The sequence below is a fragment of the Triturus cristatus genome, chromosome 1_1 (assembly GCF_964204655.1).
Source record: "Triturus cristatus chromosome 1_1, aTriCri1.1, whole genome shotgun sequence".
Classification (NCBI taxonomy): Eukaryota; Metazoa; Chordata; class Amphibia; order Caudata; family Salamandridae; genus Triturus; species Triturus cristatus.
Genome location: NC_140579.1, coordinates 677,258,569 through 677,281,435, shown reverse-complemented (window position 1 = coordinate 677,281,435; position 22,867 = coordinate 677,258,569). Strand labels below are relative to the sequence as shown.

The window sequence follows — 22,867 nt, the reverse complement described above, 5'->3', positions numbered from 1 at the left end:
TTTTTTAATTTTTTTTTTTTTTTTATGTAGTGCATGGCTGTGGTGTCCGTGCGGACAAGAACCGTCGAACCTTGCAGCCGTGGAAGAGAAGCCCGAAGAGCCAGACGAATCGCCCTGCGTTCCAGGAAATTGATATGAAGAAGACGGTGCTGTGGTAACCAATGACCGCTTACATGTAAATCTTGTAACACTGCGTCCCAGCTGTCTCCGTATCCTTTTTGATGTTTTGGAGGGCATCATCAATATGTTTACCGAATAATGCCTCCCCATCAAACGGAAGATCCAGGATTTTGTTCTGGACCTCCGGCCGGAACCATGTCGCCCTCAGCCAGCCTTGGTGACGAAGAACAGCTGCGCCTGCAAGTGAACAGAAAGCTGTCGTGGCAATGTACATTGCGCAGTCAATAATCCAATAATAATAATATAACAGGACTTCAGGATGGCGGCCCAGCTCGTACCACCTCTGCTGAAGAAATTAAGTCGAAATGTACTGATTGCTACGCGCACCTGTACACCTCGGGGTATACTCCCACAACGTGAGGTCAGTGACCAGTATTTTGATACCCTAGAACTACTATGGCTCGAACCATCACCGGGAATATCTAGACGAGCCTTTCTCGAAAGAGGAGATACTCGCCGCCATAAATGGTATGCTTGGTGACAAGGCCCCTGGTCTGGATGGCCTGCCTGCCTCATTCTACAAGGCTTTCGCCCCGCTTCTTGTGCCACATTTGGCTGCAATGTATAATGACTCTTTCGAGAGTGGTCAATATCCACCTTTGCTACGCTATCTCTTCTGCTCAAACCGGATAAGCCCCCGATCTCCGTGACTCCTATCGCCCTCTGTCCCTCATAAATACGGATAATAACATTTTTGCCAAATTGCTTGCTTCACGTCTTCTCCCTCTCGTGCCGCATATCGCCCACCCAGACCAGTCCAGGTTCGTTCCCGGCCACGCGACATCCCATAATCTTCAGACTATTTTCTCCGTCCTCCATCAGATTAATCCAGTGCTCCCTGCTGTGGCCGCCCTGCTCGACGCCACTAAGGCGTACGACACCCTCGAATGGGCCTTTCTTTTCTCCCTCCTTGCACGTCTCCGCTTCAGTTCAGTCTTTTATTCGCAAGATCTCGCTCCTGTACACTCTTCCTACTGCCCGTCTCCGGATTAACAGCCTCATTACAGATCCCATTACTATTGGACGTGGTACCCGTCAGGGGTGTCCGCTCTCACCTATGCTCTTCGCCATCGCAATGGAGCCATTTGCGGCTAGACTTCGTCAACACCACACACAGAAGGGCATTGGGTTTGTGGCCCGCGCCCTATTGGTCTCCATGTATGCAGACGACGTTAATCTTTATGTCCGCAACCCCCAGGAAAATCTCAGTCCTCTGGTGCACGAGGTCATTAGGTTTGGCGGCTATTCAGGTGTTCAGGTGAACTGGAACAAATCGGTCCTCTTCCCTCTCACTGACGCCACTAGGCCCTTTACCCCGGACTACCCCTTCGTGTGGGCGGCTGGCCCCACTCGAAATTTGGGTGTCTGGCTGAGCAGAGACATAGACGAACTCTGGCGAGCTAACTTCGGTCGCACAGTGGACTGGCTCGAGTCGAAGATTCCCATATGGAGCCGACTGCCCCTGTCGCTGGCCGGTCGCGTAGCTATCGTCAAGATGGTAGTTCTTCCAAAATGTTTATATCTATTCCTGAACGTCCCTATTCCTCTCACTGCCCACTTTTTTTGCAGGGTCCGCTCCCTGATCATCTCTCTCATCTGGGCTGGCAAACAACAGAGGATCGCTTATGACATTCTTACACTTCTGATGGCGTGTGGCGGCCTCGACGCCCCCAACATCCACCTATACGCATTGTGGGGCCCAGGCCAGCTTCTTGCATTTCTGGCTTCACCCCACCCCTTTCCAACCGCACGTGGCGGTCGAGGCTGATCTCGCTGCCCCGTGGCCGCTCACGATAGCCCTGTTTGCCCCGGCCAAACTCCCACACAATGAGATAGTTACGGTCAAGACTTTACACTGGGCTTGGAAGGGCATTCGCCGCCTTTCCGATGCCCCCATGCTTTCAGCCTCAACGATACCGTTCGGCATCCTGTTTCCCCCCTCTACAGCCCTCTGGTATGGCTAAACATGCCACCCGTTTAGGGTTAACCACAGTTGCGGATCTCTACCCGGGCAACACCTTTCACTCTCTTGTGGACGATTCCAGTCCTATGGACACTTTACTCTTCTATCAGCTACGCGCAATCTGCAGGGAGCTGCATCCCACGTTCCCTCAGCCTCCTCCCTCAATGAGCACGCTGGATTTCCTGTACTAGTCTCATTCTCCGCAGAAGTTGATAACCAAACTCTACGCCATCACGCTGGCGGCCTCATCCATATCCACTGACCGCGGTATGGAGTGCAGACCTTGGTATCGACATCCCCCAGGCGGATGTAGATTTACTGTTGCAAACAGACTAAACATTTGTCCCCAAATTACCGCCTGCGCCTTATTCATTTTAAATACTTGCACAGGTTGTATCGCACCCCCGTCCAGCTGCATAAGCTGGGACTCATCCCAAGTGAAAGATGCATGCGCTGTTCTGCACCTGCGGCGGACTTCTCACACCTTGCCTGGCTCTGCCCTAGGGTCTCTGCTTATTGCACAGCCATTTCAGAGATCACTTCCTCGCCAGTTCAGCCCACTTCCTCGCTTTGCCTCTTAGGCTTTGTTAAATTCTGCCCGGATGCCTCATGCCGTCTGACTGCCATGCTGCTTGTTGCGTAGGGTTTCCATGTGCTGCGGTCGCAGACCTGCACCCAAGTTCGCCCAATGGCTTGAGGATGCATTGCGTTGTCAGACTATACTGTCTGAATTCTGGGACCTCATGCCAGCTAGATCTCGCCCACTCAATATCTGGGGCCCCCTTGTGTCATATCTCAGGACCCGCACCCCCCCAGGCCCGGCTGCCTCTCCTGCACTCCCCACTGGCTCACTACCCGTGGCGGCTGCTGATGACGGTCAGTAATTTGCCTTTTTCCTGCCCCTTCTCCTTTTCGGCTGGTCCCATCTTCTCTTCTATAGTTTGTGAGCCCCCTGTAAATTGCCATCATCATCTAATCGAGGCCAAGACATATCTTCCATGCTACTGCCCTCTGGTGTTGTGTGCTAATAATTCACACTGTAACCCTCATTGTGTCTTTTTAGGTCGAGGACTACCGGTCTGCCGAAAGGCAGAACCGGAAGTCGGAGATTTAATGACTTGGAGAAGAGGGGCTTGAACCCGCCCCTCTTCTCCCCTGTTCTCCATTGGCTGGCCTCGTAAATGCTGGCCAGCCACTGGAGAAGAGGTCAGTCACTCCAATTAGGCCCCGTCCTTTTCGGATCGGGGGGCGTGTTTTTTGCGAGAAGTCTCAAGGAGGAGACAACAGCAAAACACGCCCCCGAATCCGAAAAGGACGCTGCGTTTCCTCGCCTTCAGCACCAGACAGTATTGCGCTATTCAGCAAGAGGGAAAAGAGAAAAGTCATGGTGATAGAGCGAGGCACGGCCGCTGGCGCCCGAGGATTTCACTTTAAACTGAAGTTTCCCAGAAGCGGACTAACTCGGCCCCTGTGATAGCGTCCTGCAGGAGAGGGGACGATTCTATATAAAAGACGACCAAGTTTGGGCGATTCTGCCAAAGTCCCCAATCCAACCTGCAGCACCCTGACCGATCAACCCCAATGGATCGACTGAGTTATCGAAATATAACGGGTTACCTCCCTGGGTCAGTGTATCTCCACAGCTCGGTGGATCGCGATCCCTGCTGCCTACAGACAGATCGGTCACAAGCAGCACAGGAGCGCACAGACATAAAACATGTTGACATCTCCCCCCAGTTACCGCATGCAGCCTGCACCTGAGCGCTAGAGCATGGGGAGAGACGGACGGGCGGTCCCTCACGCCTCGGGCGGCAGCTCCATGGGACTCGGGGGCCGCTGCCCGTCGGCTGCCGCTCAAGCCTCCCCGGCGCCCCTGGGCAGGGCTGCGCGCAGCATCGTACAATGGAGAGCGAGGAGGAGGAGCGGGAGGCGCGGCGAGCGGCAGCAGCCTGCGGCGAGCAGCGCACCCCGCACTTGCCATGAACAGAATGACGCCCAGGCAGCTCCTCTCTGCCCCCGGGCGCCCCGCGTCAAAGGCCCTCCCTGTTTCTTTTTCCCAGTGTCCGTTATTCCCTCATCCTCGCCACCGCCGCCTCCTCCTCCTGCTGCTGCTGCCGGCCTGTCCCCCTGCCTCCCGCCCCTCGCGCTGTGCAAGCCGCAGCTCCAGCGGAAGGCTGGTGCACGGGCAGCTCCGGCCCCTCCGCCAAGGAGCTGCCGCCGCCGCTGACCAATGGCGGCCTCAGGGGACTCCCCCTCGCTCCCTGGGCGCGCGCGGCCCCGGGCTCACATATCACTTGACTCCTCTCCCAGGAGGTCGGATATGCTAATTCAGGGCCGCCGCTGCTGCTGCTGCAGAGTGTGGCGGTGGCAGGCAGCAGCGGCGGCGGCTTTAACGCCCTCCAAAGTTGTTGGCTTAACCCTTCGGAGCCACCGAAGCACCTCGTTAAGAAGTGCCGGCTACTGTTGTCCCGAGCGTGCCCGGAGCCGCAGCCCCCTTCTCTCAGCCCGGACTTTTTCCAAAGTGTGAAAAACACAAGCGCTGGGGCAGCCGTGCTCTGTGTGGTAGCCGTGCTCTGTGTGGTAGCCGCCACCATCCTAAAGTGGGATAGTTAAAGGGCAGTTTTAAAGTGCTGGGAAGGATCCCACCAGAAGTACTGACGTTGATTGAGAAGTGGCACCGCTGTCATGAAATGTACAGCTACCCTACTGAACCGAGCCAGTGCTGCCCTTCTCATTAAAGGTAGGTACATGTCCGAGAAGTGCCCGGCTCGGCTATCTTATTTTGCACTAAAGGAGCTCTGGTAGACGTGCCCTTCCTGCGTCATGTTTAGCAGGTTTGCGAGTCCTTCTCTTTTTAAAGAACATCAGGTGTACGTACTGTACCTCTGAAAGTATAGCTCGTCACAGAGAAGTGCCGAAGTTGGTCAGGTGCATGTCCTGTACCAATGAAAGTATAGCTCTCAACTGAGAAGTGCTAACTTGAGCATTACGTGTGTAGCATCCTCGCTAGCAAGCAACATTCGTGTTACCCTTACAACATTGTCGAGAATTGCTACTTAGGTCTGTTTAAAATACCCCATTTGTTGAGAAATACCATTGCTGTCCCACCCACTGAAAGTACTACTACAGCTGTGCTGAACAGCGCCAGGAAGAATGTAACTGCTTTCATAGAAACTCAAGGATGTGCTGAGGCGCCACGCCATGAAGATGCAGAAGTGTGAATAAGACGTACCACTATTGCACATCAATAGTACTGCAATTTCGCTGGGAAGTGCCGGTGCTGCTAAGAAGTGACACCAGTGTCCCATGGAAAGTGCAAGAGCCCCACTGAGAAGTGTCAGTACTAAACTAACATAAGACATCAGCTCTGCTGACCAGTGGCAATATCGATCCATTAGTAAGGCAGCGGTTTGCAGAGACGTTATAAGACACGACGACAAAGTGTCCAATTGCCCCGAGCCCCACCTTCCAAGGGGACCTGGGAAAGTGAAGTTCATCTCTCTGTCTATCTCTCTTGCTCTACCTTTAACCTGTCATGCACGAGTGTTTGCTATTAGTGGACTTGTATTGGCAGAGAGTTGATAATAAAACAAAAAGTTGTGCCGAACAGGGGCAACACAAATATAACTTGCCTTGGGGTCTCGAAAATCAATAAAAGCGGCACTGCAGCTTTGCAGATAGGCTGTACTGCAATTGTAAAAGGTCAACAACCCCTCTGCTAAGAATGAATGACACTGTCCCAAAAGCTCATCAGCTCCGCAGTAACATTCCACCACTGCCCTGTTCTGAGTACAGTAACGCTGCTGCAAAGTGCAGTGCTGCCCCCTGTTTACGCATAGAAGCCTTAACCAGAAGCCCCATTGAATTACGGAAGCTCTGCGGTCAAGTGCCTTTGAAATCTAGAAGTGCCTGATCTGTGATTCCATCAATTGGCTACTGTCGTGCCTAGCTTATTTGTTTAATAACCGGGCCTGGTTCGCAGATAAACACAACCGTGAACTAAATATAACAAGCATTTACAATGCAATGGTCTCGGCATTGTTAAAGTTAGAGCTATTGGCATTGCTCATGACATTATTTTTGTTTTTAAAACATCTCTGTCTCTCTCTCACAAAAATAAGACTTATTTTTGTGAGAGAGACAGAGGTTTTAAAAACAAAAATAATGTCATGAGCAATGCCAATAGCTCTAACTTTAACAATGCCGAGACCATTGCATTGTAAATGCTTGTTTTGTATATGGTGCTTTGATTTACTGCAAATGTAACCTTTCTATTTGATTTGATCAATAAAGGTTTTTTGAAAAATTAAAAAAATATATATCAGAAATGACACCCATTTTAGCAACGAGAAAATCTAAGAAGTATAGCTGCCAAGTTTCCAAATTGCTCATCTGTAACATTCCCATGCTTTCAGTGAGATTATTGGTAATATTCAACTGCCAAATGTGTGACACAAAGTGACACTGTCTTGCCAGTAAAACCAAGCAATGAAATGCATTGAAAGTATTAAATATCTTAAATTACACTCTTTAGAGTAATTAGAAGTTCTAAAATTATCAAACTGCTGCAAAAACCCTGAGATGGAAAGTTAACAATTTCTTTTTATTGAACACTAAACGTATGCACGGGTTGGGGCAGTGTGTCTTATACTGTGTGTAATACCATTTTAAAACGATCCATATTCAGTGCTTCGTGTCACAGGCTGCGACTCGTAGCATTATGATACAGAAGTCACGATTTCCCAGTGCACGAAGCAGTACTCAGTTCTGTTTCTCTCTGGTACCAACACAATCTCTGCAGTGATTGCATTAACCAATTGAAGTAACTAAGATTCCTGCATTCGGGTTGAACAGCAGGTGTGATCTACGGCAGCCCTTTTGCAGTGATGCGCTCTTTGAGGTATTCATAGACCTCTTCCTTTTATGCTAGTATGGCCCCACTACCCCACTTTTGGGCAGATGGAATCATTCTGACATTCTGCCCATGCGCGATCCTCAGCAACTCTGCAGAGACTGCTGCACACAATGCTTTATACACTGTACTTTTCGGTACCCCTCATGAAATCCCCAGTGTGCCCACTCCAACCTACGAAGACCAGTGCCCCGTTTGACAGCTAGAACAGATTGTATATTCCTGCTACAAAGCACAGGTCAATCCCATCCAACCCCACGCCCCCATCAAACACACACCTATTTTTTCCTAAAATACCAACACTATAGGTGTTAGGGAAAATGTGCTTAAATATGAAATGCAGGGCATATTAGCTGTAACTGAGAGCAGGGATGAGGGTGTGCAGGGACATGTTTTCATCCAATTCTTACTAGTTGGTAAGGCACAGAAGGAGAAATAGAGGGTTGGTTGGGGTGGGGCAGACGGAAGGCGCTGCTCCCTGCCACTTATGGCTCCCTGTAAAAAAAAAAAAAAAACACTTGTATCTCATGAGATTGGGTGGGGGTGGGTGGGTAACGGCTAATTGCGGCTTGGAGACTCGGTGAGGGGGCAGTGCATCTTGTACACTGAACCGGCCTTTGCTCTCTTGGCACCACCAGTGAAACTAAATGCAGTGTCCTTCCAGATCTCTCTCCACTTTGCAGTCCTTCATCCTTAAGTGTTTTGCGCTTTGATTAAAAAATTGTAAGCGCTTTATATAACAGTGTGTTCAAAGTGCAGCTGCGGTGCTACATTATTTCTGTGTGAATAAGAAAAGCTTGGTCTTCTATTTGATACATTTGTGCCCATTATGCCTGCATGAGAACAATAATCACAAGGAAGATGCACTATTTATCTTGAGAATAGTGCATATCAGGGTGATTTTAAGGGGCAGTGTAGATTTTTTTTTTTTTTTGTAAGCAAGTTTTAGCTATAGAAAGGCTGAAACTGACTGTACCCGCTTCTCCTTCCTTCTTTTCTGCTGCTGGTGATGTTAATTGCAGGGGTGTGCAGGAGGGCTTTTGTGTTCACACATAATATCCCCTCACCTGAATCACCTATTCAGGTGCTAAACTGGAAGTGGGAGGCGATTGAGAGGCAGAAGGAAGGGGGTGTAGGGGGTGGTGCTGGTGGAAACAAGATCATTTATGCAGAGAAGTAACAGTTGAGTGTTCTGAATTGATTATAAATCATGCTTATGAAATGATACAGTTATAACCGAGATTAGCCCATTTTTTAAACCCCTTCGTCACTGACGGTGTGCAGTATTAGACAAGGTCTGCAAGTCTACTGTGGGACTGTGGTGCATACGCTTACATTAAATTACTGGCAGTGACTGTGGCCCAGAGTGCAGTCAATAGTTGTCACGCAGCCATTCTCTCGTTGAAAAGTGACACACAGGTGATAGTAGAGTGGTTTCCAGTTCATGCTCATACAGTTAATATATATATGCCAGCCAGCAGTATATTATTGGATCACATCACCGGCAAGAATGGTAGAGGCAAATTTAAGTCAAGCTCTACACTCTAACTCACCAAGAAGTGGCACAGACAGATGGGCGATGCTGCTGCCTAACAATCCTCATGCTCAGTGAGCTTCTCCAACTTTCTTTCTCTTGAGCTGCGACGAGTCTTGGAAGTGCTTCAACCAGGCTGGGCAGGGGGGCAATGGGCTGCAGCAGAGGCGGCTGTTCAAAGCTTATTTTGAGAGGGCGGAGAGTCCGGCAGCGCTCTTCTCAATGCTCAGGAGTGTTTTACTACGGCAGTGGCGCTAAATATTTGATATTTTCTATGAAAACACACATTGCATTACTTTTTTCATGCTCGGAGGTCATTTGCCCTAGCCAGAGACCAGAGGAAGCACAGCCCCACTCACTGACTTTTAATATAATAGCCCCGCCCGGGCCGAAGATCCAGCAACTGCACTTGGGTCTTAGAAAGGCGGGTGGGACTGACAGAGGCAGCACAATCTGTGTTCCCAGAAGGGAAACCATGTATCCCACTGCCAGGTAACCATAACGAGTACTCCAGGGCCGGTACTGGCAGGATGAATTCCTTCGCAGGCAGAGTGGCAGTACAGACTTTAAGTGCTGCGTATAAGGCTGTTTTTGGAGCGCTGCATGAGCCCCAGAGCATGTCTGAGAGCTATGAATGCATGACATGCATTTTAATGCAGTGATGTGGGCACAGACATTAAAATGCGTTAGTCTAACACCTGATGCGTGGTACTTAGCAGGGTTGTTCCAAGATTTTTCCAACACTGAGGGGAACGTCCCTCTCTCTGTTAGGAAGAGGTGCTTTGTTCATCAAAATGATCTTTGTCTATATTATTATACATTCTGGAGAACACCCCCCCCCCCAACTCCTTTGAGGGCCCGTATGAAATACTTTTGCCAGTCTAACTCCACAGTGGGAACACAACTGTGGGACAGGAATGCACCACCAATATCACTTTCACTACTTTATCAGTCCGTGTAGGAAGGGTTAATTTCACAACCATATAAAGTGAGGTTGGAAAAACCCCACACCTCACGAGGACGCCGGGGGGCGGCGGACGGACCGAGGAGCTACCGGAACTTGGCAGAAGGCCGGGGGATCCAACAAGAAGACACCATGAACAGACTTTGCAAGCGCTGCTCCCACTCTTCTATAGGCCCTGGAGGGCGGCTCTGCGTGCACCGAACTACTCTTTTTAGCTCCTATTTGGACGCCCGACGGCCTCTGGGCTAGGATCTGTTAGGCGCTGGGAGGATGACCTCCCCGTTTTAAGACTTTCGGGCCTACTAGGATGCAAACACCTGGCTACACAGTCGAGGATGGGCGACACTGGGGACATGTTCTAGTTCAGGCACCCCTGAAGAAATGATCACCCATGGATCTCTTGCGGGACTCAGGATGCAGGTTTGGTCCTGCCTGATACCTATCCAACAATGCAGTCCTTAGGGACCGCGTTGAGCATCATACTTTTAATGTTTTTTCGTGTTCTTTTGTTGTTCATACTTGTTCTACCCAAGGATAGTGGGGAGGGATGGGGATGTTGGGGGATGTGAGGGGATAGGGGTCTCTAACTACCGCTTGGCTGGCTGCGGGGATAGAAATGGGGGTTAAACTCATTTCATGGAACGTCGGGGGCCTGAACTCCCCTAACAAACGGCAGTGGCTCTGGAAGTACTTGGGGGGGGATCAGGCTACGCAGGTGGTAGCGATTCAAGAATCCCATCTCAAGAAAGAAGAGCTCAGGCTAAAACATAAGCATTTCCCACTGATATTCCAGGCCAATAGTCCTAGAAAACAAAATGGCGTGGCCCTTCTGTTTCATTCCTCTGCGCATTTCATCCACGAGGCCACACAAAGATAGGGAGGGCAGATTCCTCATGGTTAAGGGGTCATTAATGGGCAGGATCTGCACGCTAGCTTCAATCTACGCCCCCATTACAGGACAGGCAGACTTCGCCTCCCACTTTTTAGATTCCCTAGCAGGGTTTGCAGCGGGGGACATGATCGTCATGGGAGATTTTAACCTCATCTGGGACCCGCAGGTAGACAGCACACACTCACATAGGGCAGGAGGAGGGGTGCTCTCTAGCTCACTCAAGCAATCACTCCGCCAACTGGGTCTAATTGACATATGGAGGTCCCTCAATCCTTCCATGAGGGATTTTTCTTTCTTTTCCGAAGCTCACAGATCGTATTCAAGAATCGACCATGTCTTTCTCAGCCAGTCGCTTGTGCACTCGGTCACTACTTCCCTTTTCCTCCCCATGGCTATTTTGGATCATGCACCTCTGACCTGTCTGCTAAACTGGCCAGCCCCTAGATCCAAACTATCCGGGTGGTACTTCCCGGAGGTACTATGCAGAGATAGATTGCACCGAGATGATCTCTGCAAAGCAATCAGGGACTTCTTCCTTCTTAATGACCCTGGGGATACGTCCCCGATGAACAATTGGGATTCCTTTAAGGCGCATATCAGGGGTCACTGCATCTCCCTGGCCACCTCTCTTAGACGGCTCCAGACTAAGGAGAGGATAGATTTAGAGCAAGAGTTGTTGGTGGCGAAGTAGACCCATAAAGATACCCCCTCTGCTCCTTCTCTCTGAAAAGTCACGGCCCTTAGAGGGAAACTCAACGCTATCTACACTAACAGAGCCGAGAAGACTATCCTGAGGCTTCAAGCCAGCGGGTACAAGGGGAAAGACCAGATGGGCACACTCCTGGCAAAGCAGCTGCGGGTCAAACAAGAAAAGGAATTTGTGAAACAGATCATTGACGATAATGGCACTATCCATATTGGTGAGGAAGGGAAAGCTGGAGCCTTTTGTGAGTTTTATCACACACTTTATCAGGCGGCTTCACTCAGGGAGACTGATCAAATACAGTACCTAGACACTCTTGACCTTCCGCAGGTCCCAGCATCTGCCAACGATACCTTGGGTGGGGCGATCACTACGGATGAGGTGCAGGCTGCTATAGACTCCCTAAAACGTCATAAAGTCCCGGGCCCCAACGGATTCACAGCGCAGTTTTATCGCACTTTTGCAGCCAAGTTGACACCTCGCCGAGCTGTTCAATGCTATCGCATCCCATCAGGCGGTGTCGCCAACCATGGGAAAGCCTTGATCTCCATCATCCCGAAACCAGGAAAAGATACACAAAAATGCTCATCATACCGTCCCATAGCCCTCCTTAATTTGGACGCAAAACTCTATTCCAAAATACTGGCCACTAGGCTCGAACATCCTCCCTGACCTCATACATCCAGATCAGTCGGGGTTTATTAAAGGGCGCCAAACCCATGACAATCTCCGAAGAATATTCCACCTGATAGACAAAGCCCAAAAGAAACGCCTCCCGGCCGCTTTATTATCCCTCGATACAGAGAAGGCCTTTGACCGGGTCGATTGGGATTACTCGAGGCTCTCTCTGCGTCGATTCGGGTTCTGTGAAGCTTTTATGAGCCAATTTTAGTGCCCATAGATCTAGGGTCCTGGTTAATGGGGTGGTCTCAGATTTTTTTTTTTTAACTTAGCTAGAGGGACTAGGCAAGGCTGCCCTCTGTCCGCGATGCTTTTTGCCCTTAGCATTGAGCCTTTTACGGCGAGGGTACGGGCCAGTCAGAAGATCAGTGGGATCAGATTCGGGAAAGATGATCACAAAATAGTCCTATTTGCAGACGATGTCCTGCTGCCACTCACCAACCCAACTACCTCCCTCTCTGAAATTGGCCAGGAGCTGGAGCACTTCGAAATTGTGTCTGGGTTCAAGGTCAATCCCTCTAAATCTTTCATTCTAAATCTTACCCTGCCGCCGGAGACTCCGATGCCACTAGCGGATGTGTCTCCCTTCCAGTGGGCACGTAAAGCTATTACATACCTAGGTGTCCAAGTCACCCCTAAGCTCAGTGATCTATATAAGGCCAACTTCCCTCCCCTACTTAGGCAACTTGCCGCTGATTTAAAAAAATGGAGTGGGGCCTATCTCCTGGATTGGCAGGATAAATACGACCAAGATGAATGTATTGCCCCGTCTCCTTTATCTCTTCCAGGATCTCCCCATCCCGCCTGATAAGGGCCTTTTTACTGAGTTGAAAACCAATCTTCTCAAATTCAACTGGCAGGGTCAACGAGCTCAGCTCTCCTACCACCTACTGACGAGGCCTCGTACTAAAAGGGGTCTTGGCCTTCCGGACTTTTTAACTTACTACAGGGCTGCACAACTACGGGTACTGAGTGAGTGGTCCCTTAGAGAATCGGAGAAGTAATGGCTCCACATCGATAGACAGGTGACGGGGAGAACAATATGGGATTTACCCTGGAGACAGAAATCAGATAGGTCCGCCAACGCCTACCTCAGTGATCCTACCTCTACAACACTTCAAGTGTGGGATACAGTGACTAAAACGCTACCCCTGACCACGTTCCCATCCCCTTATACCCCCCATCCACTATAGTGTGGCCTTTTCTCCGGATCTCCATCAGGGGCCTTTCGATCTCTGGAAAGAAGGCGGCTGCATTAAGATATCGGACCTTTACCATGGGGACAAAATACGCACCTTCGCCGACTGCATGTCCCGATACTCCCTACCGCACACTGAGCACTATCACTACACGCAGCTGGTGTATTGGGTACAACAACCCCGGTACCGCCAAGCGGCCACAAGGGAACTACTCCCTCTAGAAAAGTTTTAGGTCGAGCACAATGGGGAGGGGGTGTATCTACTTTATTTATACCCTACTACTTACCCTGTCTCCCCACCGCTCACAACGTCGCAGAATGTTCTGGGAGGGCATGTTGCAAGAGCCACCCTCGGATAAACAATGGGACTCCCTGTACAAAGATATAGCAAAGTTTAACCGGTCTATGTATTTAAGGGAAGAACACTATAAAACGTTATGACTGGTATCTACACCCACACAAATTGCACTCCATCTTCCCTGACACTTCTGACCAGTGCTGGCGAGGATGTGGTCTCCTGGGGGATTTCAAACACATCTGGTGGGACTGCCCGGTCATACAGACCTTTTGGAAGGAGATTCTCTCCCAAATTAAACTCATACTAGGGTATCCCATTGGCGATTCTATAGGGCATACCCCTACAAGGAGTCCGCAATCCCCTACTTAAGTACCAGACACACAGAGATAGATCTATCATGTGGTTATGCTTGGGTGCAGCGAATATGGCCTTAGCCACAGCTTGGAACAAGCCTGAAGCTCCCTCGCTCACTCAGTGGCATGCCCGCCTATGGCGCGCACTGGCGCTTGAACGCCTTTCTGATATAGCTGACGATTCTCGCAAGGGCTATGAATATATTTGGAGCCCCCTAGTCAGTTACCTCTCCGAGGGTCTCCCCCTGTTTGCCTGCAGCCCCGACACCTCTTCTTGATTTAGTCCCGACCCGTCTTCCCTCTAGGTTGAGAGTGTGGGGGTGGTGCCCTGTTTATGGTTCCCCCTGTGCGGGCCGCGGGGGTTCCTGTTGGGTCCGGCTCCACTCCTTTTCTTTGTGCTTCATCACCCCCCCCCCCACTTCAGATCCTACCATTGCCTCATGAACCTCCCTGGGTAAGGTTGGTGATAGTTATTTCTTTGTTTTGTTTTTTCCTTATGTTGCGGAATACAGACATTACTTACCCGTTTGGGTTCCTATTGTTCATCTCCCAATGCGCTCATCACACTTGAAGCTCCACAGAGGGTTTGTGCTCATGCTGTATGATAAATGGTGGGGTCACCCTTCACTATAGTGCAGGCCCTCCTCTGAGTTCAGATTCAGGAGCTGGTTACTGTGTAATGTGAAACTGTGTACGTACTCTAGCTAACTAGGGGCTTGTAACAGCACCTGTAAAGAAAGTAAGCTTCAACACACTATGGTCTTTTGTTTTCATGCAATGTTTTTGATCTGTGAAATTCCATTCAATAAACAGATTTTGAAATAAAGTGAGATTGGGCTTCACGGCTTACACTCTTACAATTCGGAAATAACTGTCTAGATAGTCAATTCTTCATATTCTATAGCGCTATTCATTGTCATGAAAGTGCAGTGAATTCTTTGCTTACCTGATGATCCAGCATTAGAAGAAGAGTGCATTTTACATTAACGTCTCCTGGCCTCTTCACTTGAAAACCATCCGTCTCTTGGGTTGTCGGCATTCGATGCCACTAAGGGAGACGAGAGATAAAAACATTAAAGCTAAAATGCAGCAACTGGAATTTAGTAAGGAGTGATTTAGACATGTAGTTATTTGTCTGAACAGAACAACTTAAAGACAAGTGAGAAAAACTGTAATTGAAAAATTCACTATTAACAAGCATTGGCAAACCAACATAATATGCAGACATCCAGAAAGACACACGTACACACACACACCATATATCCATGCTGACATGCAGCAGTACAGCAAACCACCTAATGTGTGCAAACTTACCAAATTCCACATACATTCTGGCACAAATATGCACAGACCAACAGACAAAGTACCCAGACAAAAGCACACCACTAACCATAGAAACATTCACACATATTTACAAGACGGCACCAATGCAGACGATAGGGCTACTGGTGAATAGAAATGTGCCCTTATTTCATCCATCTCCACATAGCATCAAGACTATCACCACTCTGTCGCTCAATTTGAGGACGCACATCGGCGTGCAGCTCCTTTGTAATTAATGGTTTAAGATCCCTGTCGGACACATTTGATTGAGGTGGGTTGTGCCATAAAAGGGGATAGGGTGACCCTTTGAGAACATGAATAGAGGAAAGCCCCAAACCATTTGAGTGCATTTTTGCAAATACCAATTCTAAAAAGACTGTGGAGTAAGGTTGCATGAAAGCCTTTGTCAAAAGCGGACGATAATCAAGTAAAACGAACGTCAGAAAAAGTCCTTAGTCAAATTTCATTCTAGTCAAGTTTCATTCTAATATATGTAGCGGAAGGCGGTAATAAGGTTCACCTATGCATATAAACTGCATAGAACTGTTTATCTTACCAATGTCTCAGACCTAGACTTTTTTGATAGAGTAATGCTTGGCACAGAAAGATAGAAGCAGATTTCTATGTAGTTACATTGCATGTGTCTTTAAGGCCTATTCCAGAAAATAGGTCTGCTGTAGCAGCCAATACTTTCATGGAATAAGCATGTAATTTGCCGTTGATAGGTCTGCTCATGGTCCCGTTAGCAAGAATAATACAAGGTCTGAGAATCTGTGGATAGGATCAAAGGGTGGTTTCATTAATGTAGCCAGAACAGTGTTTAGCTCCCATATCAGAGAACTCATCACCACTGGGGGAAAGGAATCAAAGCTCTCATTAGTTATCCTCTTGTAAAATAGAGACGGTTGACCAGATAATCTTAATTTATGGGAAACTGCTGTCAAATTAACTCTGAGTGAAGAAAAAACTTGTGTGCTAGATGTTACACCTAAGGGAGTAACTGGTAAGTAAGCATCTTTAAAGGGCCCAAATCTTGACTTGAGTCTAAAAGAAGAATATCTTCCACTTCATATTGTATGACGACAGAGTGGATGGTGTTCTTGCAGCTTTTGATACTTTCCTGCAGTCATCGGGATTGACCAAAGTATCAAAGTCGGGCATAGCCAAGATGGCGACTTGGTAGGTCGAACATTCGTGGCTTTCCGCTGCAGCCTGGCGCAGCTTTGTTAATCGGGCGACATGGAGGGCTCACAGCAGCAGCCGAGCGTTCTCTAAGGGCCTTGCCGGTGTTGGGGCTGACTTGGGCTGCTGTGGTCCCGGAGACGAAGGCCGCTGTGACGGCTACGCAAAGCAGCCTGGAGAGCAGGGACGGCCAGTCAGAAGAGACCGGAAAGCCTGGTGTGTCATAGTTGCCGGCTGCCATCGGCGACCCCTTCGCCATACGGTGAGACCGCTTGGGGGCCCTTGATCGGCCGCACATACCCGACACAAGGCTGAGCAGTCCCGGACAAGGGAGCTGGGCTGCGTGAATCTACGCAAGGTCCCGGCGGCGCAAGCCCAAGCGGGCCCTGCCAGTTAGTGACCCAAACTCTGAATTTTGAAAGATACGGGAGGGTGGGACCGTCGTCTGACACTATTAGTGGTGGCAAGAGAGGTGTATACTTCTATGTTCCAGATTACGACCCCAGGAGCTTGGAGAGAAGCCACCGTGAGAAACACCGCGCAGCGGATCTGCTGCATTTGAAGCGGGGCCTGCAGTGTGGAGAGACCTCGGCCCTGAAACCCCGGCCATGGAGGCCTAGCTGGGCCAGACCCATCTGTTGCATCCCTCACCAGACGCTGCGCTGTGGGAGTAGGCCCTTGGACACTGGGGCCTGGGCGGGGGATTGGAGTGGAGATTTGTGGCCGGACACGGAGGCAAGGAAAGATAGCAGCAGAGCACCTTGCCAACAGACACCCCGACGAAAGTGCAGCACCCCCTGCCCCCCCCGGCACTCCATACAGGGAGCAGGGCACTAGGGAGCGACAGTGGGTACAACTGGCATTACTCACATCTCTTGGCCGTCCCCTGGCTAAGCTCTGGATGCAGACTGGAGGAGCTACTGAGCTGGGGCCCTGAGGTTGGGATTAATTGCTAGCCGCTCCCATGTGGTAGGCCTCCTCTGCATCGAGACGCATTGGCAGACGTGGTCAGTCAGGGCCTGACCTGGTGGGTGGACCACGCTCTGATCTGCCCCAAGACAGGAGAGCCATTTCTGGGCTGCAAGATAGCGACGAGCCGGGCAGAGGCCTGAGAGGTGCACTGATCGGCTACGAGGATCACACGGAGTGAGGTGAAGTGCAGGTGGGAAGCGGCAACTTGGCTGAGGAGGGTGTAAGGCCTGAGCTAGGAGCCCCCTTGTGGGGTGCCCCCTCCACTTCCAGGATATGTTATCTAGGGTTGCACCTACCTCAGAAGATAGCAGCACTGCAAAGTCATGGCGGCCCTCAAGGGCAGAAAGGACAGAACGGTGAAGTACATGCTGATCAAATCAGCAACGTCAAAGGCGGAGAGCTTACCTACAATGAGGGCATGGAAGAGGCCGAAGGTGCGGAGGGACAGGACGCTCCAGTAAGCCGATCTTTCCTTAAATCACTGTTCTCCCTACTGGAATACCTGTCCGTCATGAAGCGCGACCTCTTAGCGGACCTGCGGGAAGTTTGTCGAGATGTAGACTCCCTGGGTGAGAGGGTCAACACTCTGGAGGAGCATGAAACAGGACGTGAAGAAAAACCCGAGAGCCTTAAGGAAGAAATACTCCAGTTACAGGAACAGAATCTCGACCTCCAAGCCCACACCGAGGACCTGGAGAACAGGTCCTGGAGGAACAACATCCGCATCCGAGGTATGGCTCAGGGAGAGGGGGACAGAGACACTGAAGCTCTGGTGGTGAACCTTTTTCACTCGATCCTAGCGGAGCCCCCAGAATTCCCAATCAAACTCGACCGCACCCATAGGGTGGGCCCCAGAAGGCCAGGCCCGGCCCCTCCAGCGGACATTTTGACCTGTATGCACGACTACCAACTCAAAGAGCGCATCCTTTGTGAAGCCAGAAACAATTCAGACTTCCTCTACTAAGGTTAAAAACCTACACTATACCAGGACCTGGTAGCCTCCACCTTAAACAAACGCAAGTAAATCTGCCCGATCACGACCTTCCTCAGATAATCCAGCATCACATATTCCTGGGGGCACCCCTTTCGCTTGATCTTCCACTTCAAGAGAGAACTCGGGCAGATCTGCTCTCTCCACGGCTTATAAGCTTCTGAACCTTGTGGAACCCACAGAGGAAGCCTAAGCAGAATAACCGAAGCTCCCAACGACGTAGCGGTCATGGCTGGACCACCATCAAACCGCCTAGCCCGTCAACGCGCCTGGACCCGGACACTATAATTAAGGAACGACCGGGGGTCCTAGCATCCCTAGCTGGAGCACCCTCCGAATGAACACTGAGGATTCAGACGAGAGCTAACAGTCTGTTATTTGCTCCCTTGCCCGTTGTTGAAACTGCTTCAAGTATGCACCCGGGCTGTGCTGGGGGGAGCAGAGAGTCACCTGCCACCGGTACCCTATACTTTCACTTCTAGGAGCCGTACGCTCCGGACATTGCTTGATTGACGACTCCTCATTATAGTCTAGTAGTTGTCATGTTGGGGTTCTATTTTCTTTTGAAGGGTTACCTCCCCCTCCTTTGCGCCTCCTACATTCCACACTCATATAGGCAGTCTATACCAGGCCTGCTTTTGCACATACAGTCCCATCAACCTTTAGGCAGTATAGTCACATATGTACGCCCAGCTCCCACAGGGCATCTAGATCCCAGTCAGCATACAGATGAGTGTTAAAATTCTAGCCCTGAATGTCAAAAGGCTTAATAGCCCCACTAAGCGAAGAGCTATCCTGTCTTACTTAGAGAATTCAGAAGCACATATAGGTCTACTGGAAGAGACCCATCTCCTGCGCAGCGATACTTACAGATTATGTTCCAAGATCTTCCCACAGCAATACTTCTCCTCCCTTCCCACCAAGATGCAGGGGTAGCCATCCTCATATCCCGCAACTTTACAGGGGTGGTGAGAGCAAAGGTGACCGAGACGCCTGGCCCTCTCCGTGACCATAGGGCCGCGCACATTGACGCTGGCTACTATTTATGCTCCCAACAAGGGCCAGGAGGTATTCCTTCGCAGGAAGGCCGCGGATTTAACATCCTCCCTAGACCGGCAAGTACTTATAGGAGGGGACCTGAACATAGCGTTCGACAGCCACCTAGACTGCTCAACTCAGAGACAGGGCCAATCTGGGGCCTTATCCGCGGATGGACAAAGGTGGCTACAAGACCTGGGGCTAGTAGATATCTGGTGCCATTTTCACCCGAGCACATCAGATTACACCTTCTAATCCCACGCTCCCAAGACATATGCCAGGTTGGACTACTTTCTTGGGTCTCAGTCCCTTCTCTCTTCGGCACGAGTCTTACCCAAAGAACCAAGGGTGTTATCTGACCATGCAGCAATCACTATATCATTGTCATTTCCTCCCACACCTCGGCCATCATATTCTTGGAGGCTTAGGGACACTCCTTCACCACCCCAAGGTTGTCACATGCTTAACCAAGACACTCAGACTTTTTTTTATCTATCAACGATACCCAGGACACCTCTATAGTGTCCTTATGGGAAACACTTAAACTAGTGGTAAGGGGCGATCTGATCGTCACGTCCTCAGCAGACAACAGGGTGCGCAGGGAGAAGACAGAGGAGCTTTCGAAGCGGGTCCTGGAACTAGAAGGGATACATAAACGGACTGGAGTCCCATGGGTGTGGAGATAGTTGGATGCAGCGCGAACCCAATTAGCTAGCTTTGACCTGGATAGGGCAGAGTACGCTGCTTTGCGCCTGAAACTCCTGTTCTATACGGGGGATAGATGTGGCCGTCTGCTGGCCCACAAGTTACGCCCTCAGCGCCAGTTCAAATGGTCTGCAATACCCAGGGCGCCGAATGCACGGAAGAAGCAGCTATATCCCGAGCGTTCAGAGAATTCTATGCAGAGCTATACTCCTACTCAGCGCAGCCAAAACCCAGAGCAGACCTCTCGCACATACCTAAAGGGGATAAAACACTCTTGTTTAACGACAGATCAGACTTCCTCTCTCGACAGTCCTATCCGAGTCGAAGAGGTCATATCAGCCATAGCTCGGCTCAAGCTCCTTAAATCTCCAGGCCAGGACGGGTTCAACGCTATTTTTTTATAAAACATTCTGCTCCATTTTGGCTCTGGTACTGACCCAACTCTTTAATGCTATCTGAGATATCTCCGAGATACTGTCCACGATGCTCCTAGCGTCGGTCGGCGTCCTCTCCAAACCAGGCAAGGATAGTTGATATTGTGCTAACTACAAGCCTATATCCCTGCTGAATATTGAGCTTAAGATATTTACTGGGATCTTGGTGGCCAGATTAGGGCTGTTAATGCCGGGATTAATAAACCCGGATCAGGCCGGTTTTGTGGTGTCTAGGCAATGTAGCGACACTAGGAGGCTACTCCACCTCCTAGATAAGGCACATCGCCAGTCAGTGGAGCGGGCGGTGCCGTCTCTTGATGCGGAAAAGGCGTTCGACAGGGTGCACTGGCCCTTCCTGGAGGCCACACTGGAGCGCTTTGGGGTGGGGAGCCTATTACGGAGATGCGTATTCAGCAGTTATAGCCATCCCTCGGTCACAGTCCGGGTAAATGGCTTCACGTCAGATTCTTTCCCAATAACAAGAGGGACGAGACAGGGCTGTCCGCTTTCCCCGTTGCTGTTCGCTCTGTACATGGAGCAATTGGCGCAAATGGTGCGGGATAATCAGCAGATTACAGGGGTTTACTTTGGGGAGCACGCCATACCATAAGCTTGTACGCGGATGAAGTAAACGCTACCCTGGAACCCCCTACAACGTCGGTACCAGCTTTCCTTGCTGAGCTAGAATCATTTGCAGCCACTTCAGGCTTTCGAGTTAACGTGACCAAATCACAAGCTCTAGGATTCCCCTTGAGCCCACAAACTGTTGCCATCCTTAATCAGGCCTACCCTATCCGGTGGGATCAGAGGGCTATACCCCACCTAGGCATCAAACTGACGGTATCCACCTCAGAAACTGTCTGTGAATTACACTCACTTCGTCGTGATTTGCATCTCTGGGGGCCGTTTAGCCTTTCCTGGCTGGGTTGGGTGGCAGCCCTCAAGATGTGCGCACTCCCTAATCTTATATTTATTTCAAACCCTGCCCGTGGAACCCCCGTGTATTTTGAAACCGCTTCAAAATGAGTTCCTCTCCTCTGTTTGGGTGGACAAAAATCGAGGATGAGTAGGAATTTGAGCTTTCGGCCCCTTGGGGAGGGAGGCCTGGGGATCCCTGATTAGGTTCGCTACTATAGGGCTACCCAGCTACGTCCATTGTTGGAGTGGGCCCAGCCGGAATCCGAGAAACATTGGGTTCAAGGCATATGAGCTGTAGATCACGCACTTAGGATAGTAGATCGCCATCTGGTGTTGGGCTCGGATGCTTGCAGGTTGTTGTTTTTGGAAGAAGTCTTTGGTCACGAGATAGGTGACTCCTCCCTTGGACTACAGTGCGCATGGGCATCCACTCCATCCTCAGTTTTTTTCCGCCATTGGGTTCGGATGTAACTTTTCTACTCCGGTAGAAAACTTAAACAAGCTTTCGAAGCGAAAAACTTTTACAAAACTACATCGAGGCACCTTCACTCGACATCGAATTCATCGGACCGGTTCCGGACGTCGACGTGGGCGATTGGACCTATCCGCGCCGTGAGGCCTACGGCTCATGGAAAGAACGCAGTTTAAAAAATGCCCACAGTGTCAAGCAAAATTCCCACACAGTGACCATCATAAGGTCTGCAACCTGTGCCGGAACACAACGAGTCCAGCTGTCCAGCCTGCGCCGCATTTCGATCCAAAAAGACCATTCGGGATCGAAGAGCTCGACGCCATATCATAGCACACAGACCAGCCCCAGGACCAGAAAACCTCTTCGATGAGGGTCCCGATGTCCCGGAAGAAGATTCCGAGGAACTTCAAATTATCTCAGAAGCAGACGACACCCCATTACTCCGGGGGAACGCGTGAGTACCACTGCCCCTACCCCAACCCCTCCAAAACCAAAGGCATTGGTCAAGACTTCGCCAGCTGGCCCCAGTCGAGACCGTAAACACCCTTCAGAAGCCCCGCCTTCGGGCTCGGCTCCGAAGAAACACAAGCCTTCCAGTGGCTCTGGCCCGAGCAAACCACATATCATTGTGCCACCGGCACCGAAGACACAAGACCTCTCGGCACCGAAACCGGCGCCTTCGGCACCGAAAACACCGAGGCCCATAGACAAACCGGCACCGAAAGCTCCGAAGCTCAAAGACTCAACTTCGGCACCGAAACCTTCATCGGCACCGAAACCTTCATCGGCACCGAAACCTTCATCGGCACCGAAACCTTCATCGGCACCGAAACCCTCATCGGCGCCGAAACCACCGGCTAAGGACTATACAACTCCTAAAGCCAAATACTCTACCGATCACCCAAAACCTCGATCGAAACCGAAAAAATCGGCGCCAAAGTCTGTTCCTGAAGACCAAGAACTTTTCCACCCAGATCCAACACAAAAAAGGATCTATATTAATCCAAAAACTGGACATGTCACTGCTGTACCTTGTAGGAAGCGGAAACCGGATACAACACCTGCCCCAGTTCCTATAAAGAAGAAGGACTCGGCAACATCACCAATTCCTCCTTCCTCTCCTGTACCACCTCCTACCCCACCCCCTCTGCCTA

General features: G+C 50.3%; 1 protein-coding gene and 1 long non-coding RNA gene across 10 annotated transcripts in view; one reads left to right on the top strand and one right to left on the bottom strand.

The window, feature by feature from the left end:
• Window positions 1-22,867, bottom strand: part of LOC146870867 (SWI/SNF-related matrix-associated actin-dependent regulator of chromatin subfamily D member 2-like) — a 1,426,174-nt gene that overhangs the window by 420,972 nt on the left and 982,335 nt on the right. For all 9 annotated transcript variants that reach the window (XM_085647047.1, XM_085647050.1, XM_085647051.1 and 6 more), the window contains one exon: window positions 14,625-14,726. In XM_085647047.1, coding sequence (XP_085503173.1) covers window positions 14,625-14,726 — 102 coding nt within the window. The remainder of the gene's footprint in view (window positions 1-14,624; window positions 14,727-22,867) is intronic.
• The window catches only part of LOC146870870 (uncharacterized), a 119,315-nt gene that overhangs the window by 71,659 nt on the left and 24,789 nt on the right, over window positions 1-22,867 (top strand). The window lies entirely within an intron of this gene.